General features: G+C 43.3%; 1 protein-coding gene across 12 annotated transcripts in view; it reads left to right on the top strand.

Annotated features, from left to right (window-relative positions):
* Nucleotides 1–9,179: 9,179 nt before the first annotated feature.
* Nucleotides 9,180–16,299, top strand: part of ADAM23 (ADAM metallopeptidase domain 23) — a 173,457-nt gene continuing 166,337 nt past the window's right edge. For 5 of the 12 annotated variants that reach the window (XM_039217493.1, XM_039217492.1, XM_039217490.1 and 2 more), the window contains exons 1-2: nt 9,184–9,806; nt 10,973–11,190. In XM_039217493.1, coding sequence (XP_039073424.1) covers nt 9,593–9,806; nt 10,973–11,190 — 432 coding nt within the window. In that variant the 5' untranslated portion in view covers nt 9,184–9,592. Of the gene's footprint in view, nt 9,807–10,972; nt 11,191–16,299 lie in introns of all 12 variants that reach the window. The other 7 variants (XR_005525568.1, XM_039217489.1, XM_039217488.1 and 4 more) reach the window with 4 other exon arrangements.

Below are 16,299 nucleotides of genomic sequence, written 5' to 3'. Positions count from 1 at the left end.
TCATGGGACAGTCAACTCCACAATCTGTTTTCCACATTGGAGTTGAAAGGGTGCACGCGCGTGCGCATGTGTGTGTGTTATTGCCCAGCTGTAATTTGGCTGATAAACCAGATGTGCAGTGATGTTTGAAGGTGGAATGTATAGCTATTTAGATATATAGATAGTTTAGATTACTCATTTCCAAACTTGTTGATAATAAAATTCTTTTACTAGTTTTTTTGGCCATATCACGCAGCCTCAGAAAATTTGTTTATACTTTATCTCAGTTCGCCCAAACATTTTATTGCATGGAAATGCTATTTTCCGCAGGATAGGGCATTGCAGCCTGCAATCTACCTCTCAGATAATTTATTAGAAGAGCAAATAAAAAGTCTTAAAACTTGTCTCAAGTTTCTCTTTTCCATCTGGAGAAGTGACTGTCCTTGTCTATCATTTGTTTTCTGCCTCTCAGCCATGTCTGTATCCACAACACGAATAGTCTAATCTCATGATGAGCTAACAGAGATAATTCAGCTGACTCAGCTTTAATTTACGTGTTGCGGTACAGGAAGTGACAAAAGGTGGGCAAAGGCATGTTATCTGATCTAAGGAGCTCCGTAAATGTTAGCTGTTCTCTTTGCCTTAGAAGAACAGATAAAAATATATAATGACTATTGATCAAGGTTTAAGCTTTCGCAGTTATGTCTTCAGAAATCTCAACATGTTAGTATGTTGGGAAAGTGTAATATTATTGCTTAATAGGGTAGATTAATAAATGTTGCTAATTATGATGTTGATCAGATTAAACTAAATCTAATGGGTGGTGATGTGGTTAATTTAAAATATAGAAAAAATTAAATTCTCTAACAAGTGAATTCTTGGCCTTCTCTTATGGCGTGGTACTTCAATGTAAGAAACAAATATCTGCACCATAATTGGTTTTGTTTTGGAATTATACAAATAATTGCATCGAATGGCTGTATTCAGAAATCTCTAATGTGGAGTTAAGGAACATAATTCAGAACGGTTCTGTGTATGGATCAATATGTCAGCGGTTTTAAACAGACAGAATAAAATTTTAAATTGTATTTATACCCAAGTGCCATGCTGTAAAAATATTATAGATCCTTTCAAGAGACTGTTTCAGGGATTTTGTTTTGGGGCAGTGGTCAAGTAGGTTTTTCTTCTTTAGAGTCAGGCAAACATGGCTTCTGACCCAACTCTGCCTCTTAGTAGTCACATGACCGTGGACATACCTTCACTTCTCCAAGTCTCAGTTCCCTCATCAGTCAAACTGGGGGTAACAATAGTAGCTCGTTGGGCACCTGTGAGGGGTCAGTCAGTTGAGCATCCGACTCTTGATTTTGGCTAGAGTCATGGTCTTGCGGTTTGTGAGTTCAAGCCCCATATTGGGCTGGGCACTGACATTGTGGAACCTGTTTGAGATCCTCTTTCTCCTTCTTGCTCTATGTCCCATCTCTCTTTCTCTCAAAATAAATAAATAAACTTTAACAAATAATAAAAAAGTAGTTCCTTCTTAGAATTTCCTGAAATTAAATGAGACATCTAGATAAAGGGCTTAACTCAGTGTCTGGCACAAAGTAGGTGTTGTATAAATAACTCTTCTTCTCCTTCCTCCCTCTCCTTGTTATTATTGCTATTATTTTGTTTTTTATTATTTCCTCTGTTCTTTTCTGTTTCTCACCAAATTTGGGACTATCTGAAATAGGATTTAAGAAGCTACAGTTGTTGAATTCTGAAGATACACTGAAAGGTAGTACAAGAAAACTCGCTAGATGAGAAAATTAGCCCTTGGAAATATCTGAGACAAAGGACTAGAGAAGTAGAACAAGAGCTATTTTATTTGGATGGATTCCCTCCAAGGATGCATGGGGCCTCCCCCACAGCACTTTCCATTCATTATGGACAACTTCCAATGCTGCGGCGTGAGGCTCCTCCAAGCAGCCAGACGATGGGACTGGGTGTAGAGAGACTGGTCGTATTGGGACCCAGACCTCATAGCTACAACTTTCTTTGTGTTTACAAAGCAAGGCCATGTGGGAGATCAGAAATGGATTACACTGTAGACTGACAGGATTTTTGCAAATCCATTTTTTTTTTTTTTTAAACAAACCATATACAAAGCATGATGGGAAGTACCGGATAGCCTGGAAAAAGGAAACCTGAATCCAGTCCCAGCTCTCCCACAGACTGATGTGACCTCGAGCGACAAGCTTAGACTCTGCTCCTTTGCTTCTACAATTGTACAATAATGACTTTGAATTCCTAGATGATCTCAGAGGTAATTTCTGGCTCAAATGTTTTCTGATTGTATATTTTCTTAGGTCCTACAGTATTTATACTATATTATTTTTTTGTATCTTTCCTGGTTCAAGGTGAACTTGTGAAAAGGGCAGGTCTAGGAAAAGAGAACTCAGGAACAGAACGGGACTTGAATTCAGGGTTCCAATTGCAGTTATGATGTGAAGCAGCTGTATCATCTTGGGAGATCCCTTGACCCATTGCATTTAACCTTGGCTGTACATTCGATTAATCTGCGTAGATTTTAAAAATACTGATGTTAGATCCCACTCTTGAAGATTCTAAATTGTCAGGCAATGATAAGTTGTTAAAGCTCTCTAGGTAATTGGGTGCGAAGCCAGGATAGAGAATCACTGCAAAACCAGTGAGCCTCAGTGTCCTCACATCTAAGATAGAGCTTCTAAAAAAAATAGTAGTATTTGCTCTCTCCATGTCACAGAATTGAGGATCAAATAAAATAAAACAGATAATAGAACTTTGTGATGTGTAAATGCACAGTAATTATTAAAGCAGACATTATTAAAGGGCTTAGCTATTGTTATTATGCAAATGTTAGGGATTATCACAGGTGTATTATTTCTGTTGCTGGAGTTCTAATCTTTTCAGATAAACTTCACTTGCTGTCTCTAAAAGTAGTTGAAGTCCCCCCCCAATCCTATGTGGCAATTTTCTTCTGGGTCCCTGTTGCTCTGGGACCCGGTAAAGGCTTAATGATTATGTGTTGACTCTGATTATTCTTAATAAACATAATTTCTCCAAGTTTTGCATAGCATATATCATCACCACCAATCAGCACAACATGCTTGTTTATCCCTTTGTGCTACAGCTTGTAAATGCTCCAAACTGTGGGATAAACTGGCCTAATGTTTGTGTCATGGGGGCAAAAAAATTAAACTATTTTTCAAATGTGTTTTATTCTGTCAGGAAGTCTTAATTATCTTTCATATAACATAATATTGTTAAGAACTTATAGTTTTTTTTAATTTTTAAAGTTTTATTTGAGAGAGAGAGAGAGATAATCTTAAGCAGGCTCCACGCTCAGCACAGAGCCCCATTTGGGGCCTGATCTCATCACCCTGGGATCGTGACCTGAGCCGAAATCAAGAATTAGATGCTCAGTCGACTGAGCCACCCAGGCACCCCCTTAATTTTAGGTTTCAGCAGTGGTCCCTTTTCTTTAGATATTTTCACACTTTGACAGTTTGATACATTTTTGTGTGTTCAGCTATTCCCCTAGAAATGTCTGTGGCCATTGCAGTTTTGCTAGTAAATACCTTTTCTTTTCCCAGAAAAATAATCCCGTTGGAATACTCTTGGAATAAGTCACGTCTTGCCATCTGGAATTGTCCCACTGTGGTCTATTCTTCAGAATGAGCAGAGGTATATTTAACATAGATTTGTAGATGGATTTTTCATGAACTTGAAGGCTGCCTGAGATGTCAGGTGTGGCCCTGTGTCAGGAGAATGTACTTGCTGCCTACAGCCTCTTAGGACAGAGTTTTGGGGAATCTAGGCGGATCACTGATGGTGACAGGCTCCAGGAAGGGCTGCCACTGCGTGTGTTACTCCGTTTCCTCAGCTGTCATGGCTGTAGCATTTATTCAGCCTCTCTCTACTCACCAGAAAATGCACCTTGGCAAAACAAAAGAAAAGTCTAGGGTCTTTCAGTATCTGTATTTTTTTGGAAAATGATTTCTGACATTCCCCTCTATTGTCTAATTTTGGAAATTATCTCTAAACTTGAGATCAATGCTTCTTTCCTTAAGAATCCCTTCATTTAAAAAAAAATTTTTTTTAATTTCTGAGAGAGAGAGAAACAGCGTGAGCAGGGGAGGGTCAGAGAAAGAGGGAGATACAGAACCTGAAGCAGGCTTTAGGCTCTGAGCTAGCTGTCAGCACAGAGCCCAATACGGGGCTTGAACTCACGAATCACGTGATCATGATCTGAGCCGAAGTTGGATGCTTAACCAACTGAGCCACCCAGGCACCCCTTTAAGGATCCCTTCAAGTGATGCATCTGTATTAAGAATTAAGCAACTACATTACTAATTAAATGAATAGTTAAATATCAGTGAAGGGGTGGCTTTTTTGGGAGTTAGAGCCATGTATATCATTGCATATGCTTTTCTGCTCACAAGCATAGAGGATAGTGCAGTTGATGAAAAATGTTAACCTTAAGATATACACATATATATACACACACACATATATTTAAAAATGGTAAGTTGACAAACTAGGCCTGTAGGCTGCATGCTTTTTACATTTTTTAAAGGGTTGTAAAAAAAAAAAAAGAATATGCGTCAGAGACCATATGGCACACAAGGCCTAAACTATTTACTATCTGGCCCTTTATAGAAACTGTTTGCTGACCCTTGAACCACGTGGAAAGCACCAATAATAGATCTCACTCCTTTTTTCACTTTCCCCAAGAAGCACATTGTCTTCTTTCTTTGGCGATATTAATTTCCACTTGCAAAGCCAGTCTTCATAGCCATTCTAAAGAGAGAGGGAGAAACCGCCCCCAGCAGAGTCTGTACCCGGATCTGCCCCCAGCCAGCTCTCTTGAAACAGTGCCCAGTCACCCTTGGTCCTTGTTGGTGCTGTTGCTCTCACTCTGCAGACCACTCCTCAGCATCATTGCCATCCGCTAGTTTGCTGCAGGCCTTCTTTGACCTTGGCTTTTTGGCCAAATCATTATTCTGTTCTAATTGCACTTGCAGATCTGCTGTTACATCACCCTCTTTTTTGCCCACTTTCACCCACCAAGGCCCCTTTTCTGTGATACTTTGATCCACCTTCTCTCCCAGAGTCTCAGTACTTCAGAGGCCGAGGCCTTCCAAATCTAACATTTCTACCCTTACTTTTATGTGGCCCTGTCCAGCCCAGTTTGCTCACTGGTTACAAAGTGGGTCCAGTTCTGCCCCCTGCAGAAAGAACTTCTGGTGTCTTCCAGAACCAGACCAACGGAACCACTTTTGTGAGCAGTAGGGCTACTCTTTCTGGACACTTGTCGCACATCCCCTTGTTTGTGTTCACTTGGTTGTCCATATCACTTGGTTAATTTCCTTCCCACGGACCTTCTGGTCTCCTGTCTTCACCTCCAACTGCAGCAGGTTTCCATGTCTGTCACTTTGACCAGGCCACTCCAGTGGTCCCTAATGTCCTTGGGATCCAGCACACATATCTAACCAGAGCTATCACAGCGCTCAAACTTCTGGTACATCCCTTTCTACATTCTAATCCTGCTTGCTGAATCCTCCCCTCTTCTGCCTGTGATTGTCTCTACTCAACACACATTTATTGAATGCCGACTCCATTCCAGGTACCATGCTAGGCTCTGGGAATCAGAGATCACCAAAATGCAGCCTAGATAAGGGAAAGGTGATATGCACAAACATGAATATAGAGCAAAGCGCCAGGTGGTGGTTAACAAAGTTATTAAATATCATGAGAGCACAGAAAATATTTGGAACTAAACTGCATAACCACAAATATTCTGGACTATCTAATAAGAATATTATCAAACTAACAAATTATCCACTTAAATTTAATTTTTTTTTTAATGTTTTATTTATTTCTAGGAGAGAGAGAGACAGCGTGAGCAGGGGAGGGTCAGAGAGAGAGGGAGTCATAGACTGAAACAGGCTCCAGGCTCTGAGCTGGCAGTCAGCACAGAGCCCGACGCGGGGCTCGAACCCACGAACCGCGAGATCATGACCCAAGCGAAGGTCGGACGCTTAACCGACTAAGCCACCCAGGCGCCCCCACTTAAATTTAACTCTGAGGGTACCTGAGTGGCTCAGTTGCTTAGGCATCCAACTCTTGATTTCAGCTCAGGTCATGATCTCACAGTTGTGAGATCCAACCCTGACTTGGGCTCTGCGCTGGGTGCGGAGGGAGTCTCTCTATCTCTCCCTTTGCCCCTCCCCCACTTGTACGCACGCATGTGTGCACACACATGCTCTCTCTTTTTCAAAAAAAACTTTTTTGATTCAGTTTTTAGCCTTCCCCAAAATATATGGCTTAAGGAACAAACTTCTGGTAAGTTTTTCTGACTGATTTACTCCTTCTCTAACTTAAAATCTCATTTGCCTCCAGCCATGTCTGTAAACATTAAAGTTCTACAAATAAATGGAGTCTTTTGATTATAGTGTAAAAGACAACATCCTGCTTTGTAAACACTCCTGCTCCCTATTAGAAACTGAAATGAGTCCTCACTCTGTTCCCTGAATGCATGGAATGGTGGCTTAAACTGGTGGATGTCCACTCAGTCCAAGTGGACACACAGCTTTATTTACTGGGATAGGCTTTGAGACGTTGTCACTCAATTGCAAGACAGTCCTTTCTTTTTTTTTTTTTTTTTTTTAATTTTTAAAAATGTTTTATTTATTTCTGAGAGAGAGACACACACACACAGCGTGAGCAGAGGAGGGTCAGAGAAAGAAGGAGAGACAGAATCTGAAGCAGGCTCCAGGCTCTGAGCTGTCAGCACAGAGCCCAACGTGGGGCTCGAACCCACGAACTGTGAGATCATGACCTGAGCTGAAGTCAGACGCTTAACCGAGCCACCCAGGTGCCCCAAGACAGTCCTTTCAAATAACTGCATCTCAGCATCTTTCCCCTTTCATTTCCTTCTTTTTTCTCCTTCCGTGTACACCTCCTTTCCCCCAAGCCCTCTTTCAAGATGATTGCGTTGTATCCACTACATGCTGGGAAAAGCTAGCCAGGACACGCCTGTCTTGAGACACCTTAGGAGCACTGAGCTACGAGCAGGAGCTCTGGAGAGGTGGGCGTGATCACGGGCCTGCTCCAGTGTCACTCCTGCTGTCGCGCACCACACAGTTTTTGTGTTTTCATTCTTGACATATTTTCTGAGAGCCTTCTTTGTGCCACAAACACCATGCTAGGTTCTAGGGACCCAATATGGAGCCAAGGGGAACATTACTGCTGCCCTCATTGGGGGAAAGTAGCATCAATTACAAGTTTACATTAATAAATGTGTGATAATAAATTACTATCTTAGCTCTGATAATAGAGAGGAAGAGCTCGTGTAGGTGTTTGACCCCGTAACAGCTCTGTGATCTCTGGTCTCTGTATCATCCGTCTGCCTTCCTCCCTCCCACTATCTCTCTCCCTGCTCCCTACCTCTTCCTTCTTCATTAAATGGGGGTTGTTGAGGTGGAAAATTTTTCCTCTATATTTCAAAGGTTCTTCTAGCCAGTCTAAGAGTTAAATTGACACAAGACAGATTAAAGGAGAAAAATAAATTTAATTTCATACATACAAGAACTCCACATTCACGAGAGTTCTAAAAACAGAAAGGTAAAATGAGATATACATGCTATCCTGGGCTAAGGAAAAGGGTGGGCGTTGGGGGTTTCAAAGGAGAGGAGGTCAGTACAGAAGGCAATAAGAGCACACGTTTGGCAGTTAGATGCTTGTGTTGCTATGCGGTGGGTCACTCAGATAAATGTTATCCTTGGTAGTAACTCTTATTCTGGAAAAGATCCCCAATTTAAATTCTCCTAGGTAGTTAAGGGAGAGGCCACATTTTCTCTTGAGCCCACAGGGTTTCCATTGCCTTCAGCTCTAAATAATCCACATGCCCAAGAGGCACATCTGGGGAAGACTTCTTCTGAACCTCTTTAGGGTGAAGAATGGGGCCAGCGGCACTAAGCCCTGTCATCAATATGGTGCTCTGTACTCGTATTTTTTTCTCTTAGTTTTGGAATTCTGGATTCTCTGCAGTAGATGTTATAATCTCTTTTTAAATACTAATAATGGAGTAAGACATCATTGTTATTACTCACTGTAACTGGATGGATGAATAAAGGAAAGCTTGTATTGTGGGAATTTGGGGGTAGAAATATGCCACAGGCCCTAACTTGAAACAAACCATAGGATTTAGTGGCTGCTAACCTACCTAACTCAAGGACTCTGTATTTACATTTTTTTTTTTTTTTACAGCAGCAAGAGAAGAATCTCCCCCTTTCTCTGAAGAAGTCAGGACTAGATCTCAAAATCTGTGGTGTGTCCTCCCCAGTGCAAGCCCACCCACATGGCTGACAAACGATGGATTTCCCAAAATAGCTGCCACACACTTCGTTTCTGATCTCCGTATTTCTTGCTCCCAGAATTTCTACGTCTTCCCAGATACACCCAGTCGAGCTTTCTGAACTTTTGAGCAAACACCTTCCGGGTTCTTCAGCTTTCAGAAAAGCCCCTACGCATAGGCATAGGGGACAGAGGCCCGGGTGGAGGTGGAGCGCCCCAGCTCTGGGGACTCCTGCGCAGGAAGCCTGGCTCGCTGCGAAGCCGCCTGGCTCAGAGCGCCCACCAGCCCTCACCAGCCTGCAGCGAGCAAACGTGCTTCGCCGTCTTCCACCCCCCCCCCAACCCCCCCGCCCCAGCGGGCTGAATGAGGAGCAGCGCTATTTTTACCTCCCCGGCCGCAATCCTTTATATTTATTTGCAGGAAGGAAATAAATAAAGGATTAGGAAGGAAATGCTCGGCCTTAGTTTCTCCCGGAGAAGGAGGTTGGAATAGGAGTGGGGAGGATCTAAGATTTGGGGTGGTGGAAGAGGCAGGGAGATTTCTCTGGTTGATTGTTTCTCCCAAATCATCTTTGTTTCTGGCCTGGAAACCCCGGCTCGCTTCTTTCTTCCCCTCTGGCTGATCTCTGATTGCCAGCCTCCCCCCTCTCCTGCCCCCACCTCTGAAGATGCCACCGTCACCTCTGATGCTGCCTGGGATGCTGCATCACTCTGCTGCTTTTTTTTCCCTCTCCCTTTTCCCCCACGATAAAGCATGCGCAGTGCGTCCTGTGTCAGGCAGTAGCAACGGCATCAGTATCAGCATCAGCATCAGCATCAGGACCCGAAGGCGCGCTCGGGCGCGCTCTCGAGGGCGGGGCGCACGCCCGCGCCGCGCGTCCCCGCGCCGCTCGCGCTCACGCGCCGTCTCAGCGTCCTCAGCCCCAGCAGCAGCCCCCGCAGTTGCTGTAGCGGCCGCGCCCGCCGCAGGGAGGGAGGAGCATCTGGGGAGGCTCCAAGTTGGCGGAGCGACTAGGACCCCCGGACTCTTCAGCGGCCGCCCGGGAGGGGCTGAGAGGAGAGCCGGGGAGGGGGCGCCGCCCAGCCCCTAGTCCCGAGCCCCGAGCCCCGACCCCTGCCCGCGGCGGCACCATGCGCGCTGAGCCGGCGTGACCGGCTCCGCCCGCAGCCTCCCCGCAGCCTAGCCCGGCGCTGTCTGTCGCTGGCCACACCGAGCGGCGCCCGGGAGCTATGAGCCATGAAGCCGCCCGGCAGCAGCTCCTGGCGGCCGCGCCTGGCGGGCTACAGCCTTCGCCGAGCCTGCGGCGGCCCCCGCGGCGGCCCCGCCGGCCCGGCGCCTGCCCGCGCCCCGGCCCGCGCGCCGCCCTGCCGCCTGCTCCTCGTCCTTCTCCTGCTGCCTCCACTCGCCACCTCGTCCCGGCCCCGTGCCTGGGGGGCTGCTGCACCCAGCGGTGGGTATGGCCCCGGTGCCCTCTGCATTGCCTTGCTTGCGGGGCCCCGCAGAGGAAAGCGAAGGGCACGCGGGTCCGTGCGCTCCGGACACGTCCCGGGCTCGGCCTTTCCCAGCCACCCTGCCTGCCTGTCCACCTCTTTCCCAGACCCCTGTTCATTCCAATTCACTTTCTGAAGTCCATTTCTGTTGCATTCACTAAAAACCTATTCCAATGACTGTGGGTTTCACTGGAAGGTATTTAGTGGATGCGGGGTCCCTCAGCGATCTCTCTTAACTTGGCGGAGGGAGAAACCAGTGGACGGTAAATGCAGCGAGGGAGCAAGTTGCTTCTTGGGTGGAGAGCCTGAATGTGAATGCGGGAGGCTGTAATAATAATAGTGGTACTGTGTTGTTTCCTCAAATCGCCTACTGGGTTTATTCCCTGCTGTGGGACTTGAGATGGGGGAGGGAAACTTCGGAGATATAAACCTTTAGTTTGTAATTCTCAAAATGCTTGTCATTATAATGAGCAATTAAGATATATGATATTCAATACATTGATGATTGGAGATCAGTGGAAGCAGAAAGCTGGCCTTGGCAGGAAAAGAAAAGGAATTGGAAAGCTGCCAGGATCTGCTTCCCTCTATGGCAAAGAATTTTTGCTCGTCTCAAAGTTTAAAGAAAAAGGAATTGTCTATTTTGTTTAATGAATCAGTTAACGACCGGCGCCCATGAATTCCGCACTCAAGTTATCTGGGGGGCGTTCTTAGCTCTTAGATGGGATACTCCTAGTCAGAGTCCCATTGAGCTCATGTAGACTCAAGGGGTGGAGATGAGGGTCAGATCCTCCTCTGAGCATGTTCATTTAATGTCTTCCTTCAGATCCATTCCCCCTCCCTACCGCGACTCCCCATACTTAGAAGTATAGATTTGAGACTGATTAGAACACTAATTACAACACTAATAAAAACAAATAGTGCATTATTGTATAAACCTCGCCGGCTGTAAACCTATGCAGGCCATTTCATTGTTGGATAACTTGCTTTGCTGTGCCTCTACTTCTTACCTGCTTATAAATAGAAAACTTTGTTTTTGCACTTAATGGAAAAACACATTGTAGTACTTATGTATTTATTGGGTGTATGTGTGTATTTGTGTATCTTTGTGCACCACCCCCCACCCCAGCTCCGCACTGGAATGAAACTGCAGAAAAAAATTTGGGAGTCCTGGCAGATGAAGAGAACACGGTGCAACAGAATAGCAGCAGTAATGCCAGTTACGGTAATGCAATGCAGAAAGAAATCACACTGCCTTCAAGACTCATATATTACATCAACCAGGACTCGGAAAGCCCTTATCATGTTCTTGACACAAAGACAAGACACCAGCAAAAGCATAACAAGGTAGGCATGGGTCTGGGTATGTCAAAGTAGCTGCCAAGGGGAGTTGGCCTTTGATTTGATTTTCTGCCAGAATCTGATTTCACAAATTTTACTGCAGCATTTTATTAGGAAATCGATTAATATTATGATAGAGGAGAGACTGGAGGAAGTCAACCTGGGATCTACTGGGATAGGATTGCTGTTTTTTTTTTTTTCCCCTCTGACTCTAATGTGGAATTCGAATTTCTTATGGCTTTTTAAATCCCATAGCTGAAATGTGGTCCATGTTTCTTTCAGTTGCATTGGACACTGAACGGTAGTTGAGTGAGTACGTTTATGGTCCTGACTTATATCTGTGAGGCTTTATATAAGGGTGCAGTGTTTCACGTCCCATGATGAAAACTCCTTTCAGTCTGCGCACAGAAGGTTGCTGTGAGGCTATTTGCAGAGTCCCTATCAGTCTTTCACTTAGAAATTGAGTGATTAAACTTAATTTTAAATTTCTTTAATTGATCATAGGAAAGAATACTTTTTTCATGATATATTTTCAGTAGGTAAACAATTTTGACATTTTAAAAGATTGTGGCGAATCTATACAGACTATTTATGTAATATAGAGACCAGCGTTGGCCAGCATAGTCCTTCAGGGCTCCATCTGCAATCGTCAGTTGTTGCTTTACTTTACAGTTGGTTCAGAAAGTAGCACTGGTTTTTAAAAAGGCATTCAGCAGAAGACAAAGGGGCTTAATGTCCAAAGAGTTTGAAGGATCTTTTTTTCTTGCTTACTGCTCTTTATTTGAGTTAGTAATATTTTGGGTGCCAAGCAGATTTATACAGTGGGTTGGTCATCAGTGTTCTTTATCAGGAGCAGAGAATAGAGAGTTTGTATGTCAGATATTTTACTTCGGACTCTACCTGTTCAATTGAGAAAAGCAGTAACTGTCTAACATCTAATTTAGATGTTTCTAATTTAAGAAAAGTATCTGTGGTTCACATCATTGTTTTTATTAGTTTTCTAAAATATAGATAAGTGGTAATGGTTTTTATTCCTATTTTACAAATGAGGAGTTAGAAATTCAAGGCTTTTGGTTGACTTTCCAAAGATTATGAGACTGCTAATATAAACCTCAAGAGGCCCGAACATGTCCTTTTTATTATTTTTTACGAGTCAGGTTTCTGAGCAAATGCTTCCTTTTTCTTGAGTTGAAAATTCCTTGAGTTGAATATTATTGGAGCAGTTAATTTCACAGTATTGTGAAGCGGCTGTTACCCACCTTGGCTGAGATGAAGAAGACTCTGTTCTCACAGCCCTGTGACCTCTGCTCCTATGTAACTTAATGGGTCAACTCCTGGATTCTGTCTGCCCATTTGTCTTGTTGACAGGAACAGTAGATGGTGACTTTAAGGAAGAAGAATCCAAGAACTTCTTGATAAATGCATTGAGATGCATTTTATGGCTTTCCTAATTAATGAAACCTTCTAAGGTTCAGTGGCAGGTCCTTGAATGCCAGTGCCTTTGCATATGGTATTGAAGGAATAACACACACACACACACACACACACACACACACACAATCTTGCCTTAAAGCGTATTTCAAAGAATGTTCAATGCCTCCTGAGCCGAGACTTTAAAAAATTTCAGAGGAATATTTTATAACTCAAGTTTTGAAGGCTATGACTGACGCCTGTCTTCTGGTCTAATGTTATGTGGTTGCTTCATTGGGTGGGACATGGTTTGACTCCTCTATATCTGAATTTTTTATGATAAATTGGTTTGTTGAACCTTGTCCTGACACTCCGGTAGATTTCTCACCATGGAACACATGCTTGCCGTTGGAATGATACTTTTCCTTTTCCGCCCCCAATCGTGGTGGTGGTCGTGGGGTTCTTTTATCTTAGAAAAAAAGTGCTTACACAGAAATTATATTTGGAAGCATTTTTCTCCTTTTCTTACTAGTTTAATTCTAACACACCTTTGTTGCACATTTCTCCTCTGCAAAGGCGTATGCTAAAGGCTCGGAGATAAGAGGTAAGGGGTTCACAGATGAGCAAGACGGGGTTGGGCCTCCAGGAGACACAAAAATGAGATAAACAGGATTCTAAAAAGTGCCCCCACACAGGTATAAATGGTGTCTTGTGTTGTGGAGTCCCTTTGGGTTCAGTGATTTCCCTTTTATTTGGGTTTTTAAGCATTTCTTGAACTAGGTGACAAAAAGTGCTCCAAAGGTTTCCTGCTGTATCTTCAGATGACTTGCCTAATAATAGTAATGAGAGAGACTTGTCAGTTCAGCTGCTTTACAAATGTTTCAGTAAGAGAGATTCTATAGCATTTCATCATCTTTGCTTTTATAAAAGAAGTTTTGATTTTAATATGTGTATTATGTGCCTTTTTTTCTTCTCCTGATTTCATGACACTCAAGCACATTTTAATGAATGCCTTAGAAATGCTGAATCACTGTGCTGTTCTTCTCATGGATCCTTGGATTAGGGGTAGAGGTGGACAGGGAAGTTCCCAGATATAGGTTGCAAGGCAGAACTTTGTATTTATTTCAAAAATATTGAGTGTTAATCAGTTCTTATTACTTTACAACTGCGCAAGTGAAAATGTTATTAACTCTTTCACAATTCACGAGTTTAAAAATAGATTATGCAAAGCACCCCTGTAATAGCAGTATTTCTGAAAACCTTAAAGTTCTCTTTGTCAGAAATTATTTAGGAATCTTTTTGTCTTCAGATAGGGTGATGTGTAACTTATTGTCCAAACTGTGCCATTTCTGAGAGTCACAGTGAGCATGCTTAGTAATCATGCTAGGATAATAGACATAAACCAAGATGGTCCAGAGCAAATGGGGAATGTGGTCACCTTGGATTGAAATGGTTATATTCCTTGAGTTTTGGTGCTTACCCCAATTCAAGTTTCTTTGTAGACAGTTTTATTTTCCTATGAATTAGTGTAAATTTTTTCTTACTTACTAGGAAGTCAGTTTACCGCCTTATAGAAGTTTCAGGGTCTGAAATGGAAAAATTTAGTTTTGCTTTGTTACCAAGACTTGCCTTTTTTATGGCTTAATGTTTATTTATTTTTGAGAGAGAGAGAGAGCAAGCACACGTGTGCAAGTAGGGGAGGGGCAGAGAGAGGTGGGGTACAGAGGATCTGAGGCCAGCTCTGTGCTGACAGCAGAAAGCCTGAAGGGCGGGTAAAGAAAGCCTGAAGGGTGGGCAGACTGCGAGATCATGACCTGAGCCGCAGTTGGTCGCTTAACTGACTGAGTCACCCAGGTGCCCCAAGACTTTTACAAGCAAAAATGGATGATTACTAAATGTAAGCATTTTATGAACCACTAATGCAATATGTTAATAAAATGGACCATACATTTAAAAAGAGGGAGAAATGATTTAGATTCATTCATTCATTCATCATTCATTCATCATTTTGAGATAATCCTATGAGGTCTATTCCTAAGAAAGTTAATGAACCTATAGAGGAGGAAAAATAAATTTCCCTTTACCCTTCTAAGTTCTTGGTTGAGCCACACCCTGCGATAAAGACAGCCTAATAGGGAGAAAACAAACAGAAGTTTTATAACATGTGTACCGCCTGTATGCGTGGGGGAGACCCAGGAAAACTGAGTAAGTCTCCAGAATGGCCCAAGTCACTACCTCAGATAATATCCTCAGCTAGAGGCAAAAGAAGATTTTGGGGATGGGTGAGCATCCAGTTGTGGGAAGCTATCAGGAAAAGCACAGTAAACAATGGTAAGATAAGACTCTGCTTTCTCCATTGATGAGAGTTTCTAGATATGTAGAATCATTGACTTCCTGATACTGAGAGAGAGAGAGAGATTTCTTATAAATGGAGATTTCTTTTAAAATGTAAACCACTCTTATAGAAGGGTAACTTGTGCTCTGGTTTTCAGCCTAAAACAGTTCTTCTGTCAAAGAAGTATATTTAGGATGGTATATTCTCTACCTTTCAGACCTTTTCTCGAAACTTTCCTTTAGTCAAAAATTACTTGCCTTGTATCCTGCTCCCTTGGGATTCTTTTCTCTTTCTGTTGGGAAGAGATAGAAGAAGTACACTATGAATAGCATAGGGTCTAGGGAAAACAAATGTCACCTCCTTTGACTTTGGTTGGCCTGCATGCAGCTCAATCTTTTGTTACCTTCCCTACTGTGGTGGGGACCAGGAGCTGGTGTATGGAATTAAGAATATGCAGAATGAGGGGCCACAAGCCACCCACACAGAGGTCGACGGGTAGCTCCCTGAGCACCTGAGTGGTCCTCCATCCCAAGTCACGGGTGAGCAGGACACAGACAGCAGAGTAGCAAGCACCTGTTACTTATGAAGTGGTTGGGGCTGAGGTCACTAAGTTTTCAAGGGTTTAACTCCTAAATGGTTATTTTTTTAATTTTTTAAAATGTCTATTTATTTGAGCATGGGAGGGGAGAGAGACAGAGAGATACCATCCCAAGCAGGCTCAGTGCAGAGCCCTATGCGGGACTAAGTCCCATGAACTGTGAGATCATGATCTGAGCTGAAACCCAGAGTTGGACGTTTAACCTAATGAGCTACCCAGGCGCCCCCTAAGTGGTTATTTTAAAGGTGCCCTGGGAAAACTAAAGCGGCAACTGAGAGTGGGAATCCTAAACTCAAGTTCTTATCTACATGTCCAGACTCTGGGTGTGAGTAGGGTTATCGTGCTGTAAATTTTCTTTAGGAAAAATTTTAGGCACTGTCAGGATGGTGGAAATATTAAAAGCCACTGGCAGAATTTTGGTCACCTAGCACATGAAACATTTGAACAAAGCAAAAATGCCGGTCAGCTGTATCTGTAGACAAATGACTATTTGAGATCCTGTCTGTAACCATACCCGTCTTTTGTTGAGATCCAGCCAAGAAAATAAAGCTCTTGGGTACGGCTGAGGTAGTTGTTTGGTAAAAAATTTGCATGAGGTTATGAAATACTTGTACCTGATGGGCCACCTTCTATAAGTTTCTCAGAATTTGTCTAGAGTTACTAATATACATGCAGCACATGGTGCCCTTTATAGTGCATACACCTCATTCCTCGGCCAGTAAGTAATCTGAAGTTAAACGGTTATCCCAAACCATCTCTGCCAGAGAATCAT

This window comes from Hyaena hyaena, unplaced genomic scaffold (assembly GCF_003009895.1).
Source record: "Hyaena hyaena isolate Hyena2069 unplaced genomic scaffold, ASM300989v1 scaffold_698, whole genome shotgun sequence".
Taxonomy (NCBI): domain Eukaryota; kingdom Metazoa; phylum Chordata; class Mammalia; order Carnivora; family Hyaenidae; genus Hyaena; species Hyaena hyaena.
Note: the sequence above shows the minus strand (reverse complement) of the source record. Positions and strands in the feature narration are given on the sequence as shown.